The following is an 11,825-nucleotide window of genomic DNA, read 5'->3' on the forward strand; positions in this document are numbered from 1 at the left end:
AGCTCTTTGAGAGGCTGAGGCAGGAGGATCACATGAAGCCAGGAGTTCAAGACCAACTTGGCCAACATGGTGAAACCCCATCTCTACTAAAAATACAAAAATTAGCCAGGTGTGGTGGTGCGTGCCTGTAGTCCCAGCTACTCAGGAGGCTGAGGCAGGAGAATCGCTAGAATCTGGGAGGCGGAGGTTGAAGTGAGCCGAGATCCTGCCACTGCACTCCAGCATGACAACAAAGTGAGACTCTGTCTTAAGAAAAAAAAAAAAGAAAAAGAAAAAAAAGAGAATATTCTGATTGAGCTGGAGAAGTATATCAAAATGTTTTATAGATATTTAAAAAAACAAACAGCTTACTTGGCAATCTCAGACTATTTTACAAACAGGTGAAGTGATCAAATTCTAATTTGGTATCAAGCACATTGGATTCAAATGCTTAGGGAAATTCCGAAATGCCTCTGCAAAACCCTAGATGACAATTTCTAAACCCCTGGGTCAGTGCAGTGGGGGACCCTGGGAACAGATCAGGCATGCTGGGATGTGACGAAGAAGTGCATGTCCCTGGACAGTTACTTGACTTTTCTGTGCCTCAGTTTCCTCATCTTCATGGAAATTACAGTATCTAGCTCACGGAGTTGTGATCGTTAAATGCCTTCATGTATCTAAAATGATGACAATAGTGGCTGGCCCAAGAAATTGTACCGGTACGAGTTTGCTCTTGTTACTACGGCACAGGGGCACCCTGGCTGACTCTTGACATTTTCTGCTGCTGCTTCTCAACAGGGGGCTTGGCTGTGGACTGGGTCCATGACAAACTCTACTGGACTGACTCAGGCACCTCGAGGATTGAGGTGGCCAATCTGGATGGAGCCCACCGGAAGGTGCTGCTGTGGCAGAACCTGGAGAAGCCCCGGGCCATTGCCTTGCATCCCATGGAGGGGTAAGTTGGGTCTCAGGCTCCCAAGTCTCTCTTACAATCTCTCAGGACAGTTCCCAGGCTACCTGGACTAGACGTTCTGAGGATACATCCTCAAGATATGGTGTAGCTGGGCATGGTGGCAGGTGCTTGTAATCAAGCCTGTAATCCCAGCACTTTGGGAGGGCAAGGCGGGCAGGTCACCTGAGGTCGGGAGTTTGAGACCAGACCGGCCAACATGGTGAAACCCCGTCTCTACAAAATACAAAACTTAGCCAGGCGTGGTGGCAGGTGCTTGTAATCCCAGCTACTTGGGAGGCTGAGACTGGAGAGTCGTTTGAACCCAGGAGGCGCAGGTTACAGTGAGCTGAGATTGCACCACTACACTCCAGCCTAGGTGACAGAGTGAGGCTCTGTCTCACACGCACACAAAAAAAGATGTGATGTTAATAACATGGGCTCTGTACCCTGACACACTTGAGTCTGGGTCCTGCCTTCAAAGTAACTGGCTGTGTGGCCTTGAGCCAGGTAAGCTCTCTCTACCTTGTTTACTCATTTCTAAATTGGTGAGTAACATAAAATACCTCCATAATAGTTGTGTGAAGATTAAATGACGTGATGCATTTTAAATTACGTATAATACACATTAGATAAGTTGTAGGTGTTTAGCATTTTTATTGTTAGCCTATAAGGTTGACATAATTAACACTAATAATGTTATTAGTAATTTATAAGAATTATAATTAATTATTGTAGCCTAAAAATTAATAGAGGGGCCAGACATGGTGGCTCACACCTTGCCCAGCCCCTCTATTAATTTTTACGCTGCAATAATTATAATTCCAGTACTTTGGGAAACGGAGGTAGGAGGATCACTTGAGTCCAGGAGTTCAAGACCAGCCTGGGCAACACAGTGTGGCCTCATCTCTCCAAAAAGTTTTTAAAATTAACCTGGCATTGTGGCACATGCCTGTAGTCCCAGCTACTTGGCAGGCTGAGGTGCAAGGATGGCTTGAGACTGGGAGGTCAAGGTTACAGGGAGCTGTCACTGCACCACTGCACTCCAGCCTGGTGACAAAGTAAGACCCCGTCTCAACAAAAAGTTAAATCAATAAAATTGAGAAATGATCAGGTGCAGTGGCTCACGCCTGTAATCTCAGCACTTTGGGAGGCCCAGGTGGGCAGATTGCTTGAGCCTAGGAGTTCAAGACCAGCTTGGGCAACATAGCAAAATCCCGCCTCTACAAAAAGTACAAAAATTATCTGGGTTTCGTGTGCATGCCTCTGGTCTCAGTTACACAGGAGGCTGAGGCAGGAAGATCACCTGAGCCCCAGCGTTCAAGGCTGCAGTGAGCTATGATCATGGCCCTGCACTCCCGGATGACAGAGTGAGACCCTGTCTCAAAAAAAAGATTAAATTTAAAATTCGGAAACATGAATTAAAGAAAAACTCCTGAAATGGAAGTTCTTACCTCTGGCTTTTAAAAATTCTGCGCAGTTTCAATGGAGGGAGTGTCTTATGAGATCCTGCAGTATGTGTCAACTGTTTTAGAAACTCTGTATGTGTGTGTGTGTGTGTGTGTGTGTGTGTGTTTGTGTGTGTGTAAAATACAAAAGGGGCTGGGTGTGGTGGCTCAAGCCTGTAATCCCAGCACTTTGGGAGGCTAAGGGTGGGCAGAGCACAAGGTCAAGACTGAGACCATTCTGGTCAACATGGTGAAACCCTGTCTCTATTAAAAATACAAATATTAGGCCGGGCGCGGTGGCTCAAGCCTGTAATCCCAGCACTTTGGGAGGCCAAGGCGGGTGGATCACGAGGTCAAGAGGTCGAGACCATCCTGGTCAACATGGTGAAACCCCGTCTCTACTAAAAATACAAAACATTAGCTGGGCATGGTGGCGTGTGCCTGTAATCCCAGCGACTCAGGAGGCTGGGGCAGGAAAATTGCCTGAACCTGGGAGGCGGAGGTTGCGGTGAGCCGAGATCGCGCCATTTCACTCCAGCCTAGGTAACAAGAGCGAAACTCCATCTCAAAAAAAAAAAAATACAAATATTTGTTGGGCATGGTGACACATGCCTGTCGTCAGCTACTGGTGAGGCTGAGGCAGAGAATTGTTTGAACCCAGGACGGAGGTTGCAGTGAGCAGAGATCATGCCACTGCACTCCATCCAGCCTGGTGACAGAGCGAGACTCCATCGCAAAAAAGAAAAAAATTAGCTGGGCATGGTGGCAGGTGCCTGTAATCCCAGCTACTTGGGAAGCTGAGGCAGGAGAATCACTTGAGCCCAAGAGGCAGAGGTTGCAGTGAGCCGAGATTGTGCCACTGTATTCCAGTCTGGGCAACAGACTGAGACTCTGTCTCAAAAATAAAATATAAAAGGCAGTGGAAGAGATTGTGACAAAGAAGAAAGTGCCTGTCCTAATATTACATTATATTGTCAATTCTACAAGACTTTTGTCTGTTGTGTTCACCTCTGGATTTCCAGTGCCCAAGATAGTATGTCCTGCCCATTGCACGTATGAAAAAGAAATTATTAAATTAATAAATGCCCTGTCTAAAGTCATTTAAATTCAAACACCTCAAAAGCATTCTGAGGCTGGGCATGGTGACTTATGCCTGTAATCCCAGCACTTTGGAAGGCCGAAGCAGGAGGATTGCTTGAGTTCAGGAGTTTGAGACCAGCCTGGTCAGCATAGCAAGACCTCATCTCTACTACAAAAAAAAAAAAATTTAGTTAGGTGTGGTGATGCTGGCTGCTCAGAGGGCTGAGGTGGAAGGCTTTCTGAGCCCAGGAGACTGAGGCTGCAGTGAGCTGTGATCGCACCTGCCCTCTAGCCTGGGTGGCAGAATGAGACTCTGTCTTAAAAAAAAAAAAAAATGCATTCTGTGGACCAAACGTTGGAGTCCCCGAGTGAAATGGATAAATGCCCCCTACCTGATTATTCTCCTGGTTACCTACCTGTTCTCTGCTGCCCACTTCCCAATTTCCTTTTCTCTCTTCCTAGTACTATTTACTGGACAGACTGGGGCAACACCCCCCGTATTGAGGCCTCCAGCATGGATGGCTCTGGGCGCCGCATCATCGCCGATACACATCTCTTCTGGCCCAATGGCCTCACTATCGACTATGCTGGGCGCCGTATGTACTGGGTGGATGCTAAGCACCACGTCATCGAGAGGGCCAATCTGGATGGGAGTCACCGTAAGGCTGTCATTAGCCAGGGTAAGGCCCTTCCTTCAGTCTTCTTCATCTCTTGTCCTCCTACCCCCATCCCTGCCCCTAGGAGCCTTGGCAGAGGCTGTATGTAGTTGCCAGTCCTGGGCCCAGGAGCCATGGCAGAGCATACCCAGACTGAGGGCTTCCTGGACGTTCCCCAGGTCTCCCTCATCCCTTCGCCATCACGGTGTTTGAAGACAGCCTGTATTGGACAGACTGGCACACCAAGAGCATCAATAGCGCCAACAAGTTTACAGGGAAGAACCAGGAAATCATTCGCAACAAACTCCACTTCCCTATGGACATCCACACCTTGCACCCCCAGCGCCAACCTGCAGGTAAAAACCTGCCCACCAGGTGAGCCAGAGTAGCCTCATGGTTGAGGTGGCCTCTGTTGCCTCTGAGAACCTTCCTTGCCCTTAAGAGTTGCCATTTCTTCCCTTGGGGAAATCCAGCCGGGCACTGACATGGGCTCATTCCTCCCTCTGCTGGACATTCAGGGCAGTACAACAAGATTCACGAAAAGACGCGTTAGGCTTTGCCGTTCCCAGCTAATTCGTGCACACGTTTACGGGGCATCGCCTATGTGCCGGGTACTCACTGTGCTAGCAGAGGGGGAAGATCAAAAATAATAAGACACAGTTTCTCCCTTCAGGGAACTCACACCCTACCGAAACCCCTATTCCCTAGTCTTGGGGTCACTTTTGCAAACCTTTGCTGATCTTCTTGCTCTGGGCTCTTTGAGCAGGGAAAAACCGCTGTGGGGACAACAACGGAGGCTGCACGCACCTGTGTCTGCCCAGTGGCCAGAACTACACGTGTGCCTGCCCCACGGGCTTTCGCAAGATCAGCAGCCACGCCTGTGCCCAGAGTAAGTGGGTCTGCGACTCCAGCCTCCAGGGAGGCGGTTGTGAGGGCAGGGAGGAGGAACAAAGGGTAGGAGATGGAGGGATTATCTGTCATGGGAAGAACCGCATTCCTCAGGGAGCCCTGGAGAGGAAAAACTTAAGAGGCTGAGGGATCTTCTATCAAAGCTGAGGACTGAGGACCCAGCAGTAGTTGGGGAAGGCTCAGTGACACCACACTCAGTGGAGTGTAAACACCTACGATCAAGATCATGTATCATTTGCCAGGCAGGATGCCTTCTCTATGGGCAGCATGAGGGCTTTATGCTCTTGTAGAAAACCGGGGAATGATTACTTACCTTTTTACCTTTAGCCTCACCCTGTTGAAGACTTTCTTTTGGCCCTTAAACCAGAAAGCCAAAGTTAGAATCTCTGATGATGTTCTGTGTAAGTAGGTAGGTCCTGGATAAATATGTGTCAAACAAGCGAAAGATAATGGGATTTCCTGGTCTCTCCCTCAACTGCTGCTTTGGCTTCCTCTGGGTTCCTGCAGGGTTGTTGCTTTGGGAGGGTAACCCTGGAGAGCGAAGCACGCGGTGACTTTTTCTAAGAGTAGTCCAGAGAGGAGTGGTCCGGGCGCATGGCATGACCAGCAGGGGGCCTGGGGTGATTCCTCACACATCAGCAGCTCTTTACTGCTGCCTACCCAGCTGACCCTCTGAAATCTGGATAAAATAAAATTCTTCTGGGACCTGGGTCCTTTCTAGAGAGTGCAGTTAGTGAAAACATTCAGAAGTTTCATTCATACGCACATTAACCAAGAACTTGGTTTCATGTTCTGAGTTTTCCCCTTCCTTTTTTTTTTAGACATAGTCTCACTCTGTCACCCAGGCTGGAGTGCAGTAGGGTGATTTTGGCTCACTGCAACCTCCACTTCCCAGGTTCAAGTGACTCTCCTGCCTCAGCCCTCCAAGTAGCTGGAATTACAAGTATGCACTACCATACTCAGCTAACTTTTGTATTTTTAATAGAGACGGGGTTTCACCATGTTGCTCAGGCTGGTCTCGAACTTCTGACCTCAAGTGATCCACCTGCCTCGGCCTCCCGAAGTGCTGGGATTACAGGTGTGAGCCACCACACCTGGCATTTATTTTTATTTTTATTTTTTAGACGGTCTTGCTCTGTCACCCAGGCTGGAGTGCAGTGGTGCAAACAGTGCTCACCACAGCTTCAACTTCCTGAGCTTAAGCAAGCCTCCTGCCCCAGCCCCCTAAGTAGCTGGGACTACAGACACATGCTATCGCTCCCAGAAAATTTTGTGGGTGTTTGTTTGTTTGTTTGTTTTGTTTGTTTTTGAGATAGAGTCTTGCTCTGTCACCCAGGCTGGAGTGTGGTGGCATGATCTTGGCTCACTGCAACCCCCACCTCCCCAATTCCAGTGATTCTCCTGCCTCAGCCTCCTAAGTAGCTGGGATTACAGGCACCTGCCACCATGCCTGGCTAATTTTTGTATTTTTAGTGGAGAAGGGGTTTCACTATGTTGGACAGGCTGGTCTTGAACTCCTGACCTCATGATCTGCCTGCCTCAGCCTCCCAAAGTGCTGGGATTACAGGCGTGAGCTACCATGCCCAGAGAATTTTGTATTTTTAGTAGAGATGTGGTTCCACTATGTTGCTCAGGTTGGTCTTGAACTCCTGAGCCCAAGTGATCCCCCTACCTCAGCCCCTCAAAGTACTGGGATTATAGGTGTGAGCCACCATGCCCGGCCCTTTCCCCTTGCATTCTTTTGTGCCCAGCGCTTCCCCTGTTGTCTTAGTGAGATGCAAGAAGTAAAGCCCCCTGTCCCCTGCCAGTTTTCCCTTAAGGACTTCCCAGAGCTAGGAAGAAGACATTTGGTAACATTGGGCAGGCAGTGGCTTTCTGGGTAGAAAAGTCTGCTGAGAAAGTATTCAGACAGACTGGAGGAAGGGCAAAGGATGGAAAAGAGCTGGCTGGAAATAAACTATGTGGGGCGGCGGCAGAGCTCTTTCTCTAGATTCAGACCTAAGTCCCAGCTCTGGTGCTTTGTAGCCATGGGATCCAGGGCAAGTTTCTTGATCTCTGCTAGCCTCAGGGCTGCTCATCTAGAACATGGGGATAAGAATAGCACACCACAGGCCTGTGGCTCACGCCTGTAATCCCAGCACTTTGGGAGGTTGAGGCAGGCGGATCACAAGGTCAGGAGTTTGAGACCAGCCTGACCAACATGGTGAAACCCCATCTCCACTAACAATACAAAAATTAGCTGGATGTGGTGGCATGCTCCTGTAATCCCAGCTACTCAGGAGGCTGAGGCAGGAGAATCATGTGAACCCAGGAGGCAGAGGTTGCAGTGAGCTGAGATCATGCCACTGGGTTACAGAGCCAGACTAGCACACACCGCAGAGGCTTGGTATGAGACCAAAAAAAAGCACCAAGCTCAGTACCTGGCAAGGAGAGTGCTCAGTGAATGGTTATTATTGGCTTAAATTTGTGAAGAGGAGAGCGAGAGGAAGAGATCCAGGTGACAGAGGGGGAGGGCAGGAGCCCTGAAACAGTCATGAACATTAGAGAAGTGAGGTTCAGGGGCTGGCAGTGGGCAAGCCAGGGCGTCAGAAGAGATGGAGAAAAGTAAGAAGAGAGAAGAGTTGAGATGAAGCTGACAGATGCTTAAACAGCATGCACTTCTGGGTCCTTCGTAGAATCTGTTTCCATTTGATTTAGAAGTCTTGATTCTGACAGCGTGGCAGTGCTTAAAGGGGGCCTGAGTTATAAAGACTAGGGGGCAAAGGGCACCAGATCCCAGGAAGTGTGATTGAACCAGATGTCACGCAGGTGAGCATCTGTGTCTGTCACTGTTCTTGGATGTAGAGCATTAAAAGAAGACCCCTTTCGGCCTTTGATCAGGTCTTGACAAGTTCCTGCTTTTTGCCCGAAGGATGGACATCCGTCGAATCAGCTTTGACACAGAGGACCTGTCTGATGATGTCATCCCACTAGCTGACGTGCGCAGTGCTGTGGCCCTTGACTGGGACTCCCGGGATGACCACGTGTACTGGACAGATGTCAGCACTGATACCATCAGCAGGGCCAAGTGGGATGGAACAGGACAGGAGGTAGGGCCCAGTGTGGGGCCAGGCCCTCAGGGAGGGCAGAGATTGAGGGGTGGAATCTACCCTCTCCAGGGGAAGGGCTACCCATACCATTGCCAACCCCGAGAATTGCTGGAGTTTGGGCTCTGGAACTAGAGTGGAAGTACAGTTGGTGATACAGCTTTGCTTCCTGCCCAGGTGGTAGTGGATACCAGTTTGGAGAGCCCTGCAGGCCTGGCCATTGATTGGGTCACCAACAAACTGTACTGGACAGATGCAGGTATGTATGGGGGGCCGTGGCCTGCCTGGCTCCCTGGGATTCCTCTTGTTTAAAACCCTGGCCTCAGATAGAAGGGGCCCAGTGTCCCTCCTGGACCACCTCTGTCTTCACATGAAGTCCTTGGTAGGTCCGAAGCAGGAGGGCTGCTGCAGAGCTGAAGTGAGATGCTCACACGAGAGAAGCTCACATTGTGGCAGCCACTTCTGCTATGTAGCTGATGCCAGGGAATGTTTTAAGGCATTTCAAATCATAAACCTATGCCCTATGGTTTTCTTTCCATCACTTTCTGGGTAAATCAGGCTTTCTTTCTTTTTTTTTTTTTTTGAGACAGTTTCCCTCTTTCACCCAGGCTGGAATGCAGTGGCGCAGTCTCAGCTCACTGCAACCACTGCCTTCCGGTTTCAAGCAATTCTCCTGCCTCAGCTTCCCAAGTAGCTGGGATGATAGGCGCATACCACCACACTCAGCTAAATTTTGTATTTTTAGTAGAGATGGGATTTCACCAAGTTGGTCAGGCTGGTTTTAAACTCTTGACCTCGTGATCCACCTGCCTCAGCCTCCCAAAGTGCTGGGATTATATGTGAGCCACTGTGCCTGGCAATCGGGCATTTTTAATCAGCCAGGTGGGTTTGAGAGGCAAGGAGATACCCTGAACAAGTGCCACTTAGAGTGTGGTCCCTGGACCACAGCGGCTGATGACAATCTTGTCTCCTCTGTGTGGCAGCATCAGCATCATCTGGGAAGTTATTGTACATGCAGATTCTTGGGCCCCACTCTAGACTTACTGAATCAAGGCTGGGCATGGTGGTTCATACCTATACTGCTTTGGGAGACCAAGGCAAGATTGCTTGAGCCCAGGAGTTCAAGACCAGCCTGGGCAAAGTACAAAGACTCCCTTGAGCATGAAATGGACTAGAAAATTTAAAAAAAAAAAATAAAAGAATCTTTGGGTGTTAGGTTCAGGAATCTGTGTTTTAACAAGTCCTCCTTATTCTTACACACACTAAAGCTAAGAATCATTGCCTTAAATTATGGTGGCCTATGTTTGGGAGGTCTTGCTCTTCCAGCAATGGAACTGATCACATCCTTGAATTTCTTCTTATGGTTCAAGTCATTAAATATCCATTGTGCATCTGTCACAAATATCTTCTAAGGCCGGGCATGGTGGCTCACGCCTGTAATCCTTACACTTTGGGAGGCCTAGATAGGAGGATCACTTGAGGTCAGAAGTTCAAGACCAGCCTGATCAACATAGTGAAACCCTGTCTCTACTGAAAATACAAAAATTAGCCAGGCATGGTGGCAGGCACCTGTAATCCCAGCTACTTGGGAAGCTGAGGCAGGAGAATCACTTGAACCGGGAAGGTGGAGGTTGCAGTGAGCTGAGATCGTATCACTACACTCCAGCCTGGGCAACAAGTGTAAAATTCCACGTTTAAAAAAAAATATATATATATATGTATGTATATATATATATATATATATATGTATATATAAAATCATTTGAGCACGTATTCTAGGCTCTACTGGCACATACCAGGCTCTTATGTTGGCCATGGAAGGTAAGAGGGTGAATGAACAAGACTAGAATTAATCTCTGTATCCCTTCTTGGTAGGTACAGACCGGATTGAAGTGGCCAACACAGATGGCAGCATGAGGACAGTACTTATCTGGGAGAACCTTGATCGTCCTCGGGACATTGTGGTGGAACCCATGGGCGGGTGAGCGCTGCCCCTTGGGAATGAGCTCAACCCACCCCTCCCAAGATCTGAGTTCCAGAGAGGAGTCTAAAGATTAGGAAGAGTGGCCAGATCTTATGGCTGTGTCCAAGGAAGCAAGAGCAGATATAGAAACTACAGAGTCTGGTGACAACCTTGTATCCTCTATGGACAAAGAAACTTTTCAATTTTTTCTTTCCTTATCTTTTTTTTGTTGGTTTACTTACAAAAGTAACTCATTGTTAAAAAAAAATTTTAAATCTGGCCAGGCGCGCTGGCTCACGCCTGTAATCCCAGCACTTTGGGAGGCCGAGGCAGGCGGATCACCTGAGGTCAGGAGTTTGAGACCAGCCTGACCAACGAGGAAAAATCCCATCCGTACTAAAAATACAAAATTAGCCAGGCGTGGTGGTACATGCCTGTAATCCCAGCTACTTGGGAGGCTGAGGCAGGAAAATCGCTTGAACCCAGGAGGCAGAGGTTGTGGTGAGCTGGGATCATGCCATTGTACTCCAGCCTGGGCAACAAGAACAAAACTCCGTCTCAAAAAAAAAAAAAATTAAATCTGTAGAAAGTAAAAATTCTCTGTGATCTCACTCTCCAGCAATAAGTTAACAGTTTAGGGTATTTTTTTTCCAGGTTTTCTTCTAAATGTATGTAAACATTTGTTGTTGGTTGTAATGGTTTTGGTTTTATAAAAATAGCATACTTTTTGTGACTTTTTTTTCTGTTTGCCATATATCTTGTGTATCCTTCCAGTTGAGTGTATAAATCTACCATGTTTTTTTTTTTTGTCGTTGTTGTTTTTTGACACAGGGTCTTGCTCTGTGGCCCTGACTGGAGGGCAGTGGTGCAATCGCGGCTCACCGCAGCGTCAACCTCCTGGGTTCAAGCAGTCCTCCTGCCTCAGCCTCCCAAGTAGCTGGGACTACAGGCATAGACCACAATGCCTAGCTAATTTTTACAATTTTTTGTAGAGATGGTGTGTTGCTGTGTTACCTAGGCTGGTCTCAAACTTCTGGGCTAAAGCAGCCCTCTTGCCTCAGCCTCCCAAAGTGCTGGGATTACAGGTGTAAGCCACTGCACCTGGCCTCTATTGTTCTTACTGGTTACATAGAGTTCTGTTAACTTATTTAACTCATCCAGTCAAGGAAACATTTCTTTTTTTGTTTTTTTTCTTTCTTTTTTTTTTGAGACAGAGTCTCACTCTGTTGCCCAGGCTGGATTGCAGTGGCCCAATCATGGCTCACTACAGCCTCGACCTCCTGGATTCAAACGATCCTCCTGTCTCAGCCTTTCAAGTAGCTGGGACTACAGACGTGCACCACCGTATCTGGCTATTTTTTGGGGGGTCAGGGTTAGAGATGGGATCCTACTATGTTGCCAGGCTGGTCTCAAACTTCTGGACTCAAATGATACTCTTAACTCGGCCTCCCAAAGTGCTAATATTATAGGCATGAACAATGGCGGCTGGCCAAGGAAACATTTCTTATTCATTTTTCACCCCTCCTCTTTCTCTATTCCCACATACACCTTATTTGCTGAGTTGTGCTTAAGCTGTGGGCTCTGCTTTTATTAAGACGCTGTACTTGCCGGGCGCGGTGGCTCAAGCCTGTAATCCCAGCACTTTGGGAGGCCGAGGCGGGTGGATCACCGGGTCAAAAGATCGAGACCATCCTGGTCAACATGATGAAACCCCGTCTCTACTAAAAAAAATACAAAAAATTAGCTGGGCATGGT

General features: G+C 48.2%; 1 protein-coding gene across 1 annotated transcript in view; it reads left to right on the forward strand.

Moving 5' to 3' along the window:
* The window catches only part of LRP4 (LDL receptor related protein 4), a 68,339-nt gene that overhangs the window by 29,734 nt on the left and 26,780 nt on the right, over window positions 1-11,825 (forward strand). The window contains exons 16-22 of the mRNA XM_017529279.2: window positions 778-934; window positions 3,919-4,136; window positions 4,292-4,468; window positions 4,879-5,001; window positions 7,902-8,110; window positions 8,285-8,366; window positions 9,983-10,088. Coding sequence (XP_017384768.2) covers window positions 778-934; window positions 3,919-4,136; window positions 4,292-4,468; window positions 4,879-5,001; window positions 7,902-8,110; window positions 8,285-8,366; window positions 9,983-10,088 — 1,072 coding nt within the window. The remainder of the gene's footprint in view (window positions 1-777; window positions 935-3,918; window positions 4,137-4,291; window positions 4,469-4,878; window positions 5,002-7,901; window positions 8,111-8,284; window positions 8,367-9,982; window positions 10,089-11,825) is intronic.

Source organism: Cebus imitator, unplaced genomic scaffold (assembly GCF_001604975.1).
Source record: "Cebus imitator isolate Cc_AM_T3 unplaced genomic scaffold, Cebus_imitator-1.0 Scaffold58, whole genome shotgun sequence".
NCBI classification, from domain to species: domain Eukaryota; kingdom Metazoa; phylum Chordata; class Mammalia; order Primates; family Cebidae; genus Cebus; species Cebus imitator.